The sequence below is a fragment of the Mauremys reevesii genome, linkage group 21 (genome assembly GCF_016161935.1).
Source record: "Mauremys reevesii isolate NIE-2019 linkage group 21, ASM1616193v1, whole genome shotgun sequence".
Taxonomy (NCBI): Eukaryota; Metazoa; Chordata; order Testudines; family Geoemydidae; genus Mauremys; species Mauremys reevesii.
Window position 1 is genome coordinate 13,520,577 of NC_052643.1, and position 19,487 is coordinate 13,540,063.

Below are 19,487 nucleotides of genomic sequence, written 5' to 3' on the forward strand. Positions count from 1 at the left end.
AGTGCGGCTCAGAGATCACTGGCTTTCCTTATTCTGTGATCTGAGTTAATCATGTGCACATGCATGCTTAGCTGATACAGAGGCTGGCAATATGTTTGTGGTGATACAAAGTACTGTGAAGCATTTGCAGTCACACACATTAAAACGTATAGAGACACCGTATGTATGAGACAGGGGATAGCTGAGTGGCCTGCACATCAGGTTTGCAATCGCTAGACTCCCTGGAACCACAGGTTTGAATTGTGGCTGGGTTGACTCAGCCCTTCATCCTTCCGGTGCAGATAACGGAGTTCCATGCATTCACTGTGCATGGGGTGGGGCTTTTGGAGGACAGCTGACATTTTGAGATCCTGTCTGCCCTGTATGGATGTTTATGATCCCAGAGTAAGGATTTGCTCAGTGTTTATAGTGAAAATTGCCCTTTCTCTGATTGTTCTGTGATGTGCCTTGGGCTGCTCTACCAGGCTGGATGTCACTGGGGTAGCAGCTCTCTACGTGGTTTTTCAAGTATTTTGGAGCTCTTTCATGCTGTGTTAGTGTAAGCTGTGATTGAACATGATCCACCAACACATCCAACAAAATTTGGTCTAATCCCTGGAATCTAAAGCTGAGTGCTTGGTAGCTGACCTTTCTGGCAAACTCACCCTCTTTGGCTTGAGTTTTGTACACTAGAAAGGCAGCATGAATTGGACATGATTTTTGTTCCTGTCTCAAGGCATGTTATCTTTATCGTGCCTGCACACAGCATGCAGCTGTCTCAAGGTCTCTGCTGACCTACAGCTCTGCACTTTTCAGTTCCTATCAAGATTGCTGGTCAACCCAGATGAGGGGTGGACGGATGGATTTATATAACATACGACTTCCAGTAAATATTAGCAGCTACATTCAGAAGCTCCCTTTTAGGTGGGTCTTTGTGTTGTGGGGGCACGTGTGTAGATACATTCTTCTAGGAAATTCTGCTGTGGAACCCAGGCCCAAGGAAATGCCATGAACGTCTGTTCCCCACTGACAGACCAGTGCAACTTCACTTTGGTTTCTCTCCTGTCAACTGCAACTCAAAATAAAGCAGCTCTCAGGTGAAATACTAGCCAAAGGGGAGAGAGGTTAGGAGAGAGAAACGAGGAATGACAGGGACCTTTTCAGCTGAGAGCCATGAAGCGACACAGAGAGGATTTAAGGCTGTCCCAGATGGCAGGAGCTGCAGAGGAGACAGTTCTCTGACCAGCAGGGGTGAGATTGTGCAAAGGGCCAGGGAGTAAGTGAAGGTATCAGGGAAGAGAGCCAGAGCCAGGGAGCTGGCTGGAATCATGTCTATGGAGGGTTTTAAACACAAAGAGGGGCAGTTTGGATCTAGCTCCTGAAATAGAAGAGGTATTTGAAGAAGGGGTGGGGCGGGTGGATAATAATTTGTATATACGACATGAGGGTGAATTTGGCAGTAAGGATTCTCCTGGCCTGTCCGAGTCGCACAGATGTGCCACTGTCCGATTACACCTAGGACAGGTCAGCTTCCTGTTATAAAAGCAGTGGCGTTCTGTGTGACACTATGAACAGGCCTCTTTGTGACATGCCCAGATCTTAGGCTTATGAAGGGTGCAGGATCTGACTACATTTTGATGACATACTGAAGTCAGTTTCTTAGATGTGATACCATTCAGCATCTAAACCAGGCTTTGCACTTATTTTAGATTAGATTTAAATAGTCTCTCCTGAAACACGTACAAAGCTGCAATCTGTGAGCACAGAACAGAGAAGCCTGACCCCTTTGCTTTCGCCCATGTAACCTACATACTCTGTGTGATTGTGATCTGACATTCATTTTCAGCAGGCAGCATGGCAAAACCAGGGTTATTTGGGGGGTTCTTCCTGGCCAGGTGTTAACATACTGACAACTCCTGTCAAAGGATCCTTTCATGTAGACATTCCCGGGCAGTCCCCAACACGCCTGGGAAATAACATTTTTCTGGAAGAGTAGAGGTGCATTATGGTAAGTTCTTCGGTAACACATGCTCTCATTATACCATGTTATGACATGGATAAATCTCTGTTAAATAGCAAAAACGATTGCCCTGCAGGCAAAAGAGCTGCAGCCGAACACAGACATGCCTCCACTGATAACCTTATCGTGTCTTAACAGCTCCAGAATTGTCTTCAAAGATCCTTCAACAATAACAAGCTATTCTTTTAAGGAACTGTGTGCTGATAACTCAGAGAGAGCAGTAGTCTGTTTTATATCCCATTTCAATACTGCATACAATACATGGCTCTTTTCTTTAGCACAGATGTCCTATCACCTACCAGTCAATGTCCACTCAGTTCATGCATCTGCCATTTGCATGCCCTTTGCCTTCAGTAGGATTCTGGTGGGAGTGACCAGTTCCTTGCCTCTTAGCGTTATTCCTTTGAAAAGAGTAGATATTTCTTTCTGAATTAGCCTGTTCACGGCCGCTATGCACCAGAACCCTCTATTTTAAAAAATGAATTATACTTTGCACGTACACAGCCTGATTTTCAAAAGGAAGAAGCCCAAAATATTTTGCACTCACCATAATGCACGTGAAATTTCATATCTAGTTCAGATGCCAAAGTTAGACATCTAAGTGGTGATTTGCATGAGCTAATAATCTATTGCACTTGGATTTCTGTCCATAGTTCTGGGCTTCTGGACTTTTGAAAAAATGGACCCATGATAATTAGCACCTTTAAGATACCAAAGCACTTGACAAGCATTCGTTAAGAATGTCTCATAGTGCAGTGACATTTGCTCTTGGTTGCATTGCTTGCACTCCATATATATCAATAATCCTCAGATACATCTTCAGTCCAAGTGATTGTACTATGTTTTCATAGATTCATAGATTTCAAAGCCAGAAGGGACCATTGTGATCATCTAGTCTGACCTCTTATTTTCAAGGTTCTTGTCTCAGTTTGGAGAAATTGTGACTCTGCTTTTTCTTGTAAAAATTTGCTGTTCCCATTCGGGTGAGAACTGGAAAGAAAGAAAGACAACAATGGCTTCCTGAAAGGAGCTGTTGAACAAGCATTTTGAAAAATGTCTTGGACTTCTTCCAAAGGAGCTGTCCCTGGTCTAGGTGGAACATAGTCAAACTAAATGTAGATATTTGTCTTTACTCAGCATGCTTATCTAGTGGCTTCATCAGGGGACTAGCTCCCAGGACACCTGGATTCCACTCCTTTTCTAAGTTCCCAAGGTGGATTAATCTAGCACCAGAGAGACCTCCCTCTTAGGATTCCGTTTCTAATATAGACTAGATCTTAAATGTGTTCCCTGTTCCGTCACCTCCGTATTATTCCTTCCCTTTATTTTCGGTCCCTACTGTACCCTTTGGGTATTTATAGACCTTTAGCATCTTTCTTCCCACTAGCTTTATTATTAATGTCATTTCCCTCACAGAACAAAGGCAGAGACTGTCTTACACTGTGTTTGTACAGGAATGAGCATAACAGGGCCTCAGCCTAGCTGGAGCTTCTAGGAGCTACTGGGATAATTAATAGCAAATAATGGTAGTAGCACCAATCCGATGTAAACTGAGCCTGCTCTATCGGAAATATCTTGTAATCCAATTTTTGCCCTATCGATGCTATTTCTAATGCCAGAATTTTGTCATTTGTTGCAATGAAAATCAGACCTCAACCTGCTTAGATGTTTCTTCTCTGCTACTGCAACCTCCTTTCTTTAAGTCCAAGTAAATTCCAGAGTTGTAGGACTTATTGGAGGAGCCAAAATTGTGAAACACTGACAGCCTTTCACTATTCAAGCACATCTCTGAGCTAATCCCATGCATTTTTCCAGTGCCTGTCACACCCAAGAATCCCAGAGTGTAATGGGATAGAGGTCACTTCCCCTATCTTCTGAAATGCAGCCATTTCTGGGGCGGGACAGAGCAGCCATTGTGCACCAGTGACAGAAAATAAAAACACTCCTGGGGATGTAATCTGCTCTTGTGATAAGACTCTTTAATAACATCCATCCCGAGGTTGATATTTATCATCTACAGCTTAGGTCCAAGGAAGGGTTTTATAGAAACAGAGGTCGAAATCCCATTTGAATACTCCACACAAACCCAGGGAAGTCTGAGCTTGTCTGCAATGTCAAACTGCACCGAGCTTTACCGTTTACTGCCCTGCATCCTGAGCAGGGGAACAGAATTCCAAACCCCACTAAGGATGAAGCTACTTCATTGCTTATATCTACTGGCTTTGCTTCCTGTGACGGGGACAGGAGAAAAGCGAAGCATTTTCCCATAGCACTTTGAGAGCCTAAAACCAAAATCGAATCTAAATATTCTGTGTGAAAAGGCCTAATGGAAACATCCCTTCCCCCTAGTTTTCCCTGTTCTGCAGAACCGCTAGGCGGATGTGTCCCAACAGATTCTGAACTGATAAAAATCTTATTTATCTTCAGCTGTTGACACAGAAGCGTCTAGACTTGCCTACTTCAGGAGGATCAGATCCCAGTGCTGCTGCTTTCTTTCTTGAAGGAAATGATTTGCCAAACAATTACTTTTTCCCCACTATCTCCCCCTGCAACCCCCTCCTCCTCCTTACATTCCAGTCTCCTCATTAGTCCTACTCAAGACGTGTCAGGGACTGCAGTCAATGGATCCCAATAAAGCCACTAGACTGGCAAGAGGGAGAGAGAGAGAAGAAAAGTGCTGCCGCAGGCTGCTAATTTCCTTGTACTCCCCAGCAAGCAGCTGTGGAGCTGCATCCCAGGACAGGTTTGGACAGATCACAGCAGAGAGGTGATAATAATGTGTCTGTCATTTTACTCAGACATGTAGGATCTTGCAAACCGCAAATACCGTTAACTGGCTCGGACGAATCTGTTACAACAGATCCTGGAAGACATGCCGACTGCAGGGCTTTTTTCTTTCTAATTTTTTTAATAACCATTTTTTAATCATTGGTCTTTATAATTTCTCAGTGAGCTGGAAATTCCATCACAAGTTACTTTGTTTCCCTTTTAGCGTGAGCAAGGCTGTGGATATGTCCAGGGCATCGTGTGCACTGTATCGGGAGATGTACACAAGACTTACACGGACTGTCTATAAAACTAGAAAGTCCCAGTCCCGTCTGACCCCACTTCCCATCCACTTTGTCCATCCCTCCAGAAGAAAAGAAGTGGAGTTAGTGGCCGTTAATGATCAAGTTGAAGGGAACAATCTCAGGTCTTTTCGCACTGAGCTGCTTGGTTCTGGACACTGGTGATCACAGGACGGCTGCAAGTGAATGTTTAAACGAGCAGGACAGTAAAAGGTTGGGACTATAAAGGGGATGTAACAATACCTAGCTCCTGTTTTCCTCCATAGGCTCAGAGCTCTGTACAAAAGGAGGTCAGTAGCATTATCCCCATTGTATGGAATGGGGAAACTGAGGCATAAAGAAGAGCAGTGACTTGCCCCAAGGCCACCCAGCAGAGCCGGGAGTAGAATCCAGGACTCCTGAGGATCATACGTCTTCCCAAAATCTCCCCTGGCTGCACCTATACAGTGGGTACAGGTTCCACCCAGCTGTGGGCATTGCTAGCCTCACCTTTAACTCTAATGTAACGTAGCTCTCGCAATAAACAGATTGTCATAAAATTGCCTCTTCACCCGGAAGTCTTCATGGACGCAGAGACACAAAGGTGTGCGGAGCATCCTAGCTTTGAAAGGCCCCCTCTGGGCTCTTCCCAAAGCGGCAGGACCCAGGGTCTCCTCTATGTATACTGCAGTTGTTTGCCTAGCCAAAATCTCCTCACGCAGAAGAGGGCTCTGCTCCGAACAAACACAAGGGGAGCAAGGGAGACGTCACAAGGATCCCTATGCCGAGATCACCTCACCTCATCCCCTCAGAGGGTGGGCTTTGCTCTGCCCAAGGGCTCACTCCACACCTGGGGGATCTGCAGGAGGGCCTGTGACCGCCAAACCCAGCTCTCACAGGGCTGTTACCAGAGACTCCCCAAGGCTGCACCCACCTGCTGCACCCCAGATCTATTAGCAGGACCACAAATGAATAGATTTCTTGTTCTTCAGCCTGCATTTTTCTGTGCTTACTATCCTGCTATTACTCCTAATTACAGTCCCATAGTTCACCCTAATTGATTTCCCTCCCTCCCTGACATTTTACACCTTTTAAATACCTGTCGACTGGGCTCACATCCTCTCTTACTCACCGCTTGGCCGAGCCACGCATACTCAGTCCTTTTCAAATCTTTCCAGTACGTCCGACTCGCTCTCTGTCTGGCTACTTTAACCACGTGACCAAGTCTGCACACAGGCCAAGTGCCACTCAGAAGCAAGCAGAAAACCCAGCAATGCCGTTGTTTTGGGATGTGCCGGGGAACTCGTGGCGGTAAAGAGTGAAGAGAGATGGTTGGGGGAATCTAGCTGAACACGCTGGTGCAAAAACACAGGGCAACAGAATCTGACCTGGGAGTCGGATCCTAATTAATCTTTAGCAGCTAGCACTCCCTGAACAGAGACTGGGGCCCCACAGTGCATTGTCACAGATAGCCTTTGCCCCAAAGACCTTACAATCTAAATAGAGAGAGGAGGAAGTATTATTATTATTATTATTTATTATTGCCCCATTTTACTGATGGGGAAACTAAGGGGCAGAGAGATTTTTCCAAGGTTCCCAGGTAGTTGGTGGCAGAGCCGGGAACTCAGACCAGCTCTCCTTGGTGCATTCCGACACTATCAGCTCAGCACTGACACCACCTGTCTGTCGTTCCCAAGCTGTGAGGCTCCAGGGTGGTGAAAGCGCCTGAGTGGGCAATCAGGGCTTCAGCGCATTTCCTGCATCGCTGGGAAGTGCCCCCGTCTCCATTGCACGGTGGGTTCCATGAGCACTTGGTACATTCCAGTTTGGATTCAGAAAGGCACTTGAAAGCCATAGAGAGAATTATTGTGACATGTCCTTTTAGTTAAGAATGAAACTTTTGGGTTCAAGTAATGGCCCCCCCTTCTAGAAGAGAGGTCTACAGGCTGAGTACAGAGCAGCCCTTCTGAAATGAAATTCTGGCTTGCAAAGCATTGAGATCGGAGCTATTTGCTGAGCAAGACCAATTCTCCAGCCCTCCGGTACACCTCTCCCCCAAGATCTGCCTGGTGGTGACACACTAAGTCATATTAATGGCAGGTACATTTAGGACCAATGGAAGGAAACACTTCTTCACACAGCATGTATTCAAACTGTGGAACTTGCTGTTGGAGATGCTGTAGTTGACTTTACACAAGGCTGGATTTGCACCTATGCAGGCTTAAAAAAAGGCATCCAAGCTCATGCTTCAGGACATCCGCTGACCACTCCAGGGGTCAGGAAGGAGTATTCCCCTAACAGCATTGCACAAAGGGGCAGGTGCACTATGATTCATTTTGTTTGCCCCCCAGCATAGCCTCGGATATAGGTCCCCACTGGAGCTAATGGATCGACACTCTGATCCAGGACGGTGCATCCTACGTTTCTAAACATGAGATCAAGTGCTCTTGCATTATCCTCTACTGGACACATACGTGTTATTACTGAATTCCAGGCTGTGTATTTATCTTTACTTGGTCAGGCTACTCAGGAACCATAAAAGAGTCACGGTACGTCTCAAGCTCAAAGGGCACAGCAGACTTTTGCATGGAGCAAACGTTGGCCCGTGGGGGAGATGACTCTTGTGCGTGCTGTTTTGCTCTGCTCTGTAGCACAGCTGGGATTAGGGAAAGGCTCATGCACACCAGCGTTGTGCTGCTGATTTGAGAGGTTAAGTGGCTTTTCCTCCGAGCTGTACTTTTGTAAATTTGGATACTATGTCCAAAGAGCTTTTTGTTCTTTTTGTAATTGCACCAAATTCCCAGTTTATAGGTACAGGCTTCCTATCAGCAACAAGAACCCCAAATCGCTAACACCGAGACGATGATAACTGGAGCATACACATACCAGCCTCCTTCTCCCGCTGCATATACAACGTTGGCCCCCTCTGTGTCCCTGCTCACCATTGTTGGAGCCAGAGACATCCCCTGTGCCGCTTCTGACATCTGACGGCTTCCTTTTGTATCTTCCTGCCTGACTCTCCAGGTGGTTTCAAACCTCAGCAGGAAACAGGTGTCCCTGAACTTCTCTGCTGCTTGATAATGCTGCAGAATTTGGAGTGTGGGAGAGAGGCTGATCAGCTGCAGGCTGCCATGTAAATAAAGAGGGCTCAGTCTGACACCACTGGAATCTATCTGAAGTTTGTGTTTGAAGTCAGGGTCAGGCCCTAAATGAATTGGCTGATATAGGAGAGAGACAGAGGTGAGCGAATGGCCCAGAAAATTCCTGCATTTCAATCACTGGCACAAGGTGTAAATCCAAGGAGCCTAGTTAATAAACAAGATTTAAGATGATTTTGCTTTGGCAAGTAAAACAGTGGGAGCAGGCATTCAACCATTTGCATAGCAGATGTCAGCTTCCTGCCACAGGCCCCTAAGTATGTGGGTCAACACATAGTAAGATACAGTCCCTGCCCTCAAAGAGCTTACAATTTAAATAGACAAGACAGACAAATGGCAGAAAAAGAAGTGATTTTTATCCCCATTCTACAGATGGGGAACTGAGACCCAGAAAGCCAAGTGGCATGCCCAAGATAGCTTCAGAGTGCCAGCTTGGTCAGCAGCTGAGGTCTGGGGTGAACATTGTCTCCTTCCTTCAATAACAACATCCTCCCCAGGATCCTGATGGAGAGGTACAGCTTCTGTGCCAGAGCTGGGGTCTGATTCTCTAGTGCCTGCACCATGTGCCGTGGTCATATACACCTGAGCGAAGCGAGTGCAACGTGCTCGTGTAAACCATTAGCAAGGCCAGGCAATGGAGAATCAGGCGCACAATGCTGGACTGCATGGACCCTTCATCTGTTCGGGGTCATCAGGGAATGCAGGGACAAGTCCTGATCTGAAGGAGGAGGATAGCTTGATTCCTAGGGCTCTTCTTCAGTGAGGCTGTGGGAGGCCAAAGACCCTATTAACGGTTCTGCTGGCTTTGGTGTGGGCGATAATGTTTTTAGAGGGGAGGGAAGCAGCAGTCAGTCTAAAATTGTACTTGAGAAAAATACTAATTATCTATCAGTTACCAGCTGGCTGGCGTAGCAAGGGGGCTGAATGTGAGAAAACAGCCGAGAGCGGCTCCCGGCTCTAGCATGTACAGGCAGCTCCAGGCCACGGAGAGTCCTGACAGCTTCCAACAAGCAGGTAGGCGCCCTGCATGCCCTGTCTTGTACTACTACAGATCCACTCCCTTCCTCCCACCCCAGGAAACAAGCCACCAGAGGGGCCTTCCAAGGCACAGAAAAAATCTCATTTTCAGGGTCTGGCCCACCTCATGGCCCTCCGCTGACAAAGAGATTGTTAGAAAAAACAACCTGGCTCCAAGGTTTTGCATAAAATACAACAACGGCTTTATTTCAAAAGAATTGTGCTAAGAGACAGAAACCACTGGGGCTTTGCTGAGAGACAGGTTTGGTCTGACGGTCAGCGCACAGGACAGGCACTCCCAGGTCACACGCATCTTCTGCAGGAGATTCCCATGGAGAAGACCTAAAGAAACATTTTCTGACCCACATAAGCCCTCAATTTGTAACTGAAGCCTTGGTCCCTTTCTCCATTATGCCCTTTCAGAGATTCATAAATTCACAGACTTTAAGGGCTGAATTACGATTTTGTCTGACCTCCCTCACAGCACAGGCCAGGGAACCTTGCCAGTAATTCCTGCTCTGAGCCCATCATTTATGCTTGAGCTAGAGCTTATCTTTAGAAAGATAGCCAGCCTCCGCTGAGATGGTTCAAGTGTTGGAGAAACACAACCTTTGGTAAGTTGTTCTTACTGTTAGTTATTCTCACTGTTAAAGATTTGAACCTTATTTCTAGTCTGAATTGTCTAGCTTCAGCTTCCAAGCATTGGATCACATTATGCTTTTTAATTCTAATTAAAGAGCCCCGTGCTACCAGAAATCTTCTCCCACGCAAGTACTTGAAATAGCAGTACGTCAAAGCACACTATGCAACTTTTAGTGTGTGGTACCAGGATCCACATGGCCACTTAGTGCATGGCAAGCTGGTCACTGCAGATTTAAACCCAGACTTGCTGGGCACTATTCCTCTGTGTAGAGATGCTCTCAGTCAAATGCCTTACAGAAGTTTAAGTATATTATGTCAACACAGTTACCTTTATCAACCAAACCTGTGTTCTCATCAAAACACAACATCGAAGACCTATTGACAAGACCTATTTTCCATAAATCCATATTGACTGGTATTCATGACGCTAGCCCCTTTTAATTCTTTACTGATTGTATCCCCATATCAGCCTACCCATGATTATGCCTTGGATCATTGTCAGGCTAACTGGCCAAGAGGGTCTTTGCTCATCCACTGGCTTTTTCTTTTTTCTCTCCAGTCCAGTGCTCCAAGATTTATTAAAAATTAACACTAGTGGTTCAGAGAACTCTTTGGCCGATTCTTTTAAGGCTCATGGGAACAATTTATATGGTCCTGTTGATTTTAAAATGTTTAACTTTAATAGTTGTTGTTTACAATCCTTCCTAGCATTGATGGAATAGAAAACATTTCTTTATCTCTATAAGATATGAAAACATCTTGCTTCTTTCTGAATAGAGAATAGAAATATTTGTTGACTACTACTTTCTGCATCATGATTAATAATTTTGCCATCTTTGTTTAGTATCAGAATTATAGCAGTACTAGGATTTCATTTGTTCCTGATATATTTAAAGAAATCTTTCATGCTGTCCTCAACCCCACTGGCCATAGAGTTTTCATTGATACCTTTAGCTTCCCTTATCAATTGTCTGCATTTCCTAACTGTTGATTAGTACTTCTTTGGTCAAGACTATCTGCTGTTTGCATATAGCAAGTGAAATAAGACTGTGATCACTTGATTCAATTGTAATCATTTTCTTTGCACAAATACTCATTCTCCAGTCTTGTATCCAGTGGGGAAATAAAGCATGCAGTCTAGTGGAGAGAAAACAGACCTGGAAAATAATCTCTTTCTTTTAACAGAAAATACAAAATTACAAAATTCAGACACTTTGTCAATCAGACAATGGTGCAATCTGGGATGAGTTTCGCTGCCAATCCAGCATGACCAGTATTTGTTAAAAGAGACGACGTTACAATGGTCACTGCAGAGTCACATGGGAACTTATGCTCCCTCTAGCAACAGCTGATGTTTAGAACCAAGCATCTGCCACAATTTTCACTGTCCAAAATACAGGGAAATGATAGGCCTGATTCTGATCTCACACAGGTTTTACATGTTGTAACTATACAAACTTTAGTGGAGTTACTCCAAATTGACATATGAGAGCAGAATAAGATTTTATCTATCTCACACATTCATTCCACATATTCATTCTTTCACTGTGGTATCAAAGTGCCTACAACTTCCTGGAGGCTAATTTTCAAACATGTATTTGAGCCATGTGGGCTTACATGCTTCGTTCAGGTGTTAAAGCTGATTTGGGCCCTTGAATGCATGGCTGGGGATGATAATTTGGGGTTCCAAACATGAAAACTAGCCTGTCATGTTAGTCATTCCCCCTCAGCACAGATCAGCTCCATTCCAAGTGTAAACCAGGGTTGCAGCCAACACAGTGTGCTATGCTGAAACAGTCTGGGACTTTCATTCTAAGTGGAATTCTACTGAATCTGAATGAAATGCAAGCAGTTTCCACAGTGCTTCCCGTGAGATAAGAATATTCTGATTTAGATCATTTGTCCTGCGCTAGTGCAAGGTCCTGGGAAGATCCCAGCTTCCTGAGCAGGGCTCTGTAATAATTGTAGAACTGAATATCCCGCAAAAGAATCCACCCTAGCTTTTACGTGGAGCCCAGTGCATGATGGCAGAGGACTTTGGTAGTATAAACAGTGCTGTGTGGATGCCCATGCAGTGGAGACATCGTCAATGAAGCTGAGAGTGCCCGGATCTCTAGTGATAGAGAACATGATCACCAGTCCCGGAAACAGAGCTTCCACTAACCTGGGACACAACAGTCAGCAACAAAGCTGATATCGATAGAAAAATGGCACTGAAACACAATGAGGGATGTGATGCAGTCAGTGGCTGCGCGCCGTAGGGGACGAGCCCAAAGCACTTGTTTCTGTGCTGCTCTGTCCTTAAATGTTCCTGCTGCAAGTGTGAAAAATCGGGATGGGGGTGGGGGTAATAGGAGCCTATATAAGAAAAAGAACCCAAAATCAGGACAGTCCCTATAAAATCGGGCCATCTGGTCACCCTAGCTGCTGTTATTGTGGGAATGATGTGGCATTGGCTATATACACAGTGTGTGTATTCCAGGCACAAATCCTATGATAAGTGAGCATTTGAGAGCAGGAAAAGGGCATTTTCCTAATGGGTCATTCAACTGTGATCAGTGGGTGCTCCTTCAGCAGGTGTTATCCCTTGATTCACATGTACTGAACAGCTCCTGTCCTCAGCTCTGTGTCTGTGTGTATTAATGTCAGGAGTATTGTAAGAATCCAGGAGGGCATTCTCTGATATCCGGGATCTGTCCCTGTCCCAGTGAATCCAGCTGGCTAGCAAAGGCTGCACCACCTCTGGCTTTTCATTGTCTTTCAAGAGTTTGTAGCTGATACACTCCGCTTGCATCGCTGATGGGAACTACCAGACCAAGTAGGCTACGGAATCCCCCTTGGAAATGCTGAATTTATTTTCTTTGCTGTTTGCCACCAGGCTGATTATTAGTATCTCACCTGCACTGTCAGGGGAGGGGATGTCAAACTGCAGGCCTCACGAGTAAAGCAGCCCTGCCTTTTGTATCTGACCAAACCATGCTCGATGACCACCATGCTACCCCAGATCCATGGGGTGGCTCCCAGCTCACGGGAGTGACCAAGGAGGGAGGAATCTCAGAGATGAGACCAATCACAGTAGCCTCCATTTGTTTTCCATTTGGCATCTCTTCCTTTTGAACATCCCCATCAAAGAACCAGGGTTTGGGCAGAAAATTCCATCTTTCATCCAAATCCAGCCCTACCGATTTACCTAGGTTCGTATCTGGCTCCTATCACAGTCCTGAGTCCCTCCACTAGCTGCGCAATTCCTACTGACCTTCACTCTTCACTGAGGAAGCTTCCCCCCAAGGGAAGAGGAACAGGCTAGGGTTGTTTCTTACCCTCAAGGCCTAGTGTTTAATCCCAGACCTAATCCAGAGAGATACCCCGTTGTTAATCTACACTTCACTGACCCAGAGAGGGGCAGGGGATACACTGCCATCCAGACACCCTGTCCTCTTCACTAGAATGCTGGCCAAGTACAGATTCCCCAGAAAATGTTTTGGCCGGCTCCTCGGCTCAGTGGTTCTATGCTATTTACACCAGATCATCTGGCCCTTTACGCCAAGCCATGAAGTAAGTGATGATCCCTTGAAACCCAGATTTATTTTTGGTTTGCTTTAGAAGCTGCTGAAGACTGAGTGGTCAGTGCAATGCCGTACGGATTTACCTTGCGTTTGCTTTATTTTACACCCCAATGGCTCCTTATTCTTTGCCGATACCAGTACCCACATATTTTGGTGTAGAATTGCCGGAAGATCATTCGGACGAGAGCTCATTGTGTGCTGAGGGCTGCCAGTGCTACAGGCACTGGGATGGGAGTTCCCTACATCAGCGCTGTGCTGGGCATGCTTCATCTCCCTTCCCTGCTCACCTGGGAGCCCCGCAGAGGTGACCCCTCACTGCTCTCCCTATTCATTTTCATGGGGCAGCTTGGCTGTCTAGAATTACAAAACAAACTGCTGGGAGACAGCTGTTATAAATCACCTTTTTAACCCCTTCTCCGCCACGCTCCCGCTAGGCAATATTCCGTGTGCACTTTCCATTCCCATACGCAGCAGCTAGAGGGGTGGCACGTATTGGACTGACAGAAACAGAATAGGAACTGCAGCTATTTGGGGTTTTAACGCTCTTAGCCCATACATTAAGCAGCTGGAAGATAACTTTTTGTCCATCATTAAAAGGCCTTTCACAGTAATTAAACACATCAGCTTCCAAAAATAAGTCATTATCACACGTAGGGCCGATACAGGTTGCTTATGATCTGCTGTGCTGGTTTGGTAGCACGGTCAAATCATAACCCTACAGGAAACCCCTTTGCTCCCTTTCTATGTCATCTGTCTCACCTCAGTCTTTATCCCCTGGCAGGCATTCCCCCAGGGAAAGGAGTTCTGTCTATAAGATGCATCTATTTTCCCAGGCGTTTCTTGGTGGGTGGGATCTGAGTGGGTGTTTTAGTTGCACTGGGAGTTTTTCTGTGAATACTTTGTTTCCAGAGAAAGGTCTAGGACAGAAATGTTTTAAAAATAAATAAGTGTAAATATTTTTTTTCTTTATGGGCCATGCTTATGCAAAAGCCCCTATGACGTGAATTTAGGACCTAACCGCTGATGAGAAAAACAGCACCCTTCTTCTCTCAGTAATTTCCATGTCCCTTGTTCTGCTGAGATGACACTTTTCATTGACCTCAAGACATGCTGTGAAAGCCGTCTCTTTGATAGGGCTGAGTGGCTGGCTTTTGGGTACTTGTATGCAACTGTGTTATCTACTGACTGCCCTGTTCATTTTTCTTATTATGTGACGTTGCTCAATGATATTTTTGTGGCTGCAAGTTTAATTCTCATCAGGGCTCCTAGAGTGTGAGTGATTCATTTGCTATTACAAATCAACAGAAATAAAAAAATATGAAAAATTTAGGGTTCTACTGTGTCTGGAAATAAATCCTGAAAATAAACCCTGCTATTTCCCAAAGTTTTGCTTGTCAGGCTTGAGTTATATTTGCTGCCTCTAAAGGTGGCAACCAAAATACCCTCTGTTGACTATCAACCAACCACACATTTTGCAGCTGACATTGCAACGTCCGCGGCATATAAACATGCACTGTGTATCCTTCTGTGAATTGATACAGAGACAGTAAAGGGTTTGATGCAGATTCATTGCAAACATTTCTACAGACACACATGCATCTCTCTATTGAAGTCAAGAAGAACTCATGCAACTTACTGTCCAAGTGGCAGACTTGGCTGTGCTGGATTGCTGGAAAGTCACCTCAAAGTGGTGGGGCCCAGGATAGTCAGCGTTGGAGGGGATGACAGGAGCTGGGGACATGGCATCAAAGGTAGAGCTGGGCTGCGAGTAGGGAGAATGCGTTGGGACATTGGAGGGGTGCTCAGAGTTGTACGGGCTGGTGGAAGCTGCTCTGCTGCCGATGCTCTGATCCATGCTGCTGTTCAGCAAATTAAACTGGGACTGGAGGAAGGGAAAAGGGGAGGGGGGGGAAGAAAACATCAGCCAGTTTAGAAACAATGAAATCTCAGCTACACTTCTCCAGGACTTCAGGTGTCCTGTTACAGCCTCCTTAAAGGGCCAGCACACTGGAACGTTAGCTGAAATACCTCCTCTGGGTTGGTTTGTTTTTAAAACAGGTCACCACTTGTGAAAGGGATAAAACCTGACACATTGACATCACCCCCTTTTGTCAGCTTCATCCATAATGGAGGCAGCCAGGTGCCAAGATTCCTGGATTGCCAGTGCACTTAACAGTGTAAAACCACCTCTTTCACTAGCAGGGAAATCATCGCTTAGCTAGGGAGAGACATATATTTGCTGTTTTCTGCTACTCCCCTTATGGGACTGGCCTATTGACTAGAAAATTATAATAATCTTAGAGCTCACCCTACAGAATCCACCAATACTACAGAACTCCATAGGATGCCTGAACACATGTGATGGAAAGGCTCTCATCCTCTGTTAAGTTCTGGAGATGTTCAGAGGGATTTCTATAGATCCCTGTTGGTTCCATCAGGGACCTTTCTGTAAGGGCTCATTCACTTCCATTTCAAATCTCAGAACTTTCAGTTCCAACCCCCAAGCCTGAGCCAAACACTCCCAAACTTCACACAGGAACTCAGGCCAGGAACCAAACGTTGCAAATGGCTCCTATCTTTCTAAAGGGCTGAACCAAACCCCCAGATTCCAGCCACCCTAAGTTTTGTGGGGTTTGAACTCTGGATCTCTTTTGTAGGTTGGGCCCACCTTAGCTGTAGAGAAGCCCCATCCCAGAAGCTCAGCAGTAGCCAGACTTTACACTATTTCATAGAAGAAAGAAAGATTGATTAGTAAACTGAAAACAAAATAATCAGTTCTGAAGAGAGACTGATGCTGAAGCCTTGAATTTACCTTCCAGCCTTTCTGATTATCTTTCTTCCCAGGGTTTGTTCATTGCCTGAGATGCCTGTGTGTAAAAACAGGGGCTTCCACCCCCCAGTCACTACCCATCTACCCTCCCATCGGATCCCACCGTGATGCCTGTGCGTATGTGCGTATTCCCATAGCAAAGCAGTGAAATGCCACAAGTGCAGGATTGTGCCTTCACTGCAGACTCCATCAGGAGACGGAGCCAGGCTGGAAGAGCGAGGAGAGTCCTTAAAGCACATGCATGCCCAGTACTCAGGAACAAAATGCTCACGTGTGTGGAGTAAAACACTCCCTGCTCCCCACTTCACTCCAGAAGAGTCACCTTGAATGAATTACTCTGGTGGCTGGAATGTGAGTGCGGAGCCCATGGCTCCAGTCTCCATGCACACGCTGCGCTCCGTTAGCAATGGTATCACACGGAGCCAGCACAGGGTTTTAAAAGGATCCACTCCGCTGCAAAGAGCTGCCTTCAAGCTATGACCCACCAAGTGGATTCATTGTTATCAGCTCCGGGAAGCAAGGCTGGGCTGTGGCAATCTGCTATCTACGCAGATGCACTGTGGAGACATATCGAAGTGATAACAGAGGGAAATAGGAGGGTCTGGTGACCAGGGTACAGGGCTGGAGTCAGGACTCATGGGCTTGATTCCTGTCCATAAACTAGCTGTGCTGGGTTATGCTGAACACAGACACATCAACAAATAAGCTGCTGTGGGGCCAGCCGGTTAGTTACATGTATCTCACCCGTCACATCCGCTTGGTTAGCAATTGTGGCTCATGTTTAGTTTATATCATTATCCAAACTACTGGAATACACCTTATTTCTTCTTTCATTCCCTCCTTTCTCTTTCAGCTTTACTCCTCCTTCGGGCAATTTCCTTCTTCATTTCCCCTCCCAGATTTATTTAACTTCCCACATTTTTTTTCTAGCTGTTCCCAATTCTTCCCATCAGGAGAGTGACACTGATTAGACAAACTCTTCGTCATGTGTCTCTTTCCTCCGCTTGCCATCACATCGCAGGCTGATTGTGCTCCCCGCAGTTAGTCTGACACCACTGACAGCATTTAATGCCAAAAGCCCAGCCGTAGCCCATGCAGATGATACTGAGGGATCGCAAAGAATCATCAAACTCTTGACTCTAGTCCCTTTGGAACAACCTGTGGGTGAAACCCACAACCATGATTCCGCTGCCCCCAAAGCAACGGAGACCACTCGGGAGCTGTAAGAAATTTAGGAGAAAATAACTTTGAAAAGTCTCTATCTCCTGGTAACTGCAGCGTGCCCAGAACCAGACAGCGACGTGTGTACATGTACACACATGCTGCAAAACACAGCTTCTGGGCTCAGCCCAGGGAAGCCTTGGCAGCCAGCCTAATAACAAAGTCAAGGGTAGGCTGGAGCAAAGGTCACCACTGTTCCAAAGCGGGACAGAATGCATTTCCCTGCGGGGGAGCGCAGCGAGTAGTGATATATTGCATGGACAGCTCTGGGACTTCTAAGCACCAGGGGGCGGCGGACTTCTAAGCACTAGTTTCCCAGCCACTTGGATTTTGGGCACCTATTGTCTGACCTTTCAAAGTGCTGCGCCTACTGGGGCACCTTTCCTAGGCATCCTGCACCATGTCCTGTCTGCCCTCCATGACATCAGGGGGCGGAGGGGGAGAGGGGAGGATGCAATTGGCTGCTGCATTCAGTTCCATAAGGCCGACTGAATCAAATATATTGGACAAAACGACCCAGATTGGTAGGTGGGACTTTCTGCAAGAAGATGCAATTGCTGGCCAATGGCAAGGCCTCATCGTAGCAGTGAAACAAAGGTGGGGTTTGCTGGAGGTTCATTCGCAGCGGGCACTGTCGTGAATCATCTTTGGGGATTGAACTGAGGACCTCCAGCACCATGTCTACCACTTGTTCTAAAGGACTCTAGCTGATAGCTGTAGTTCAGTCATTCCCTCAATGGATGAGGTCTCTTTGTTAAACATGACATTTAATAATCATTTGCTAACAGAAATTACTGTGTGTCTTGCTTAGGGGCACTTTTGAGCTGTGAAAATGTGAGTCTGATGCTGCTTGTTAACCCAGACGGACACACAGAGATGGACACACGCACACACGCATTCTCCCTCTCCGGTAATTAACCTCGCTCTTGACCTGTCATGACCCCATTATGTCAGCGATGCCCACTCCCAGGCCCCAGAGTGACATTTCACTTCTTGGTTTTTGGACTAACTCCCATTGAAGGGACACCACAGACACCAGTTTGCCTCCTGATTTAACTTTCACCCCACATACTATTTTCAAAGCGACTACTGATTGTGGATGCCTGAGTTAAAGGGACCTGATTTTCAGAGGGGGATGCTTGCTTGGCACTTTCTGGAAATCAGGCCCTTTGAGATGTCTCAACGTGAGGACTCAAAATCACTGGTCCCTGTTGAAAATCTTGGACTTAACGACAAACAGAAATTCTTTATCTACCCTGTGCTCATACAAAGCTTTCCGGTCATGCAATCGAGTTTAGCAGGAGAGATCATCTCCCACTGATTGTCTGAAAAGCAGCCCCCTCTGCTATCTCCCAGAAACATACACTAAAGCCTAAATGATTCCGAATGGGTGAGAGCTGCAAACCGGAGAAATCTAGGTCTGACCATCCAAAGAATAAGGACCAGGAAATCAGGGCAGAATACAACTGTTACTTCTGCCAATCCAGACCTCCAGATGGGCTTTATGGCACAGATGTCGCCAACCAAACCTCATCACAGCCCTCAGGTGCTCAGAAGCTATGCAGAAGGGGCTGTGTCAGCAGATATATCAATAGACCCTGCTCCTGAAGTCAGTGGCAAACTCCTGTTGATTTCACAGGGATGAGAAAGAGGAGAGTTGCACAATATTTCACACCAGAACAGGACAAAGGATCCTTCTCTTAAATGAGATCTCCTCTTTCTCTGTCTCTGTTAGGAGATGCATGCATGCATCTCTGGGACAGGAAACCCTCAGAATCAGGGAGAAGGTGGATACACTGGCTCTATTTGTGGGATCACACTGAAAAAGAAAGTAATACTCCTAAATATAAAAATATCAAGGGGGGTGGGACTGGAGAAAACACCCCATGCCTGCCCCACCAGTCCACTGGTTAAACCATGGAACAACCCCCGTCTCACAGCCATTTTTTGTTCCTCTCTCAGATTTTTCATGTACTTAAGGCTGCTTTTCAATTACAAAGTGCTGTT

The 19,487-nt window shown here is 46.0% G+C and overlaps 1 protein-coding gene across 8 annotated transcripts in view; it reads right to left on the reverse strand.

The window, feature by feature from the left end:
* TP73 (tumor protein p73) overlaps positions 1–19,487 on the reverse strand; it is an 80,096-nt gene that overhangs the window by 19,389 nt on the left and 41,220 nt on the right. For all 8 annotated transcript variants that reach the window (XM_039509433.1, XM_039509429.1, XM_039509430.1 and 5 more), the window contains one exon: positions 15,066–15,311. In XM_039509433.1, the coding sequence (XP_039365367.1) occupies positions 15,066–15,311 (246 nt within the window). The remainder of the gene's footprint in view (positions 1–15,065; positions 15,312–19,487) is intronic.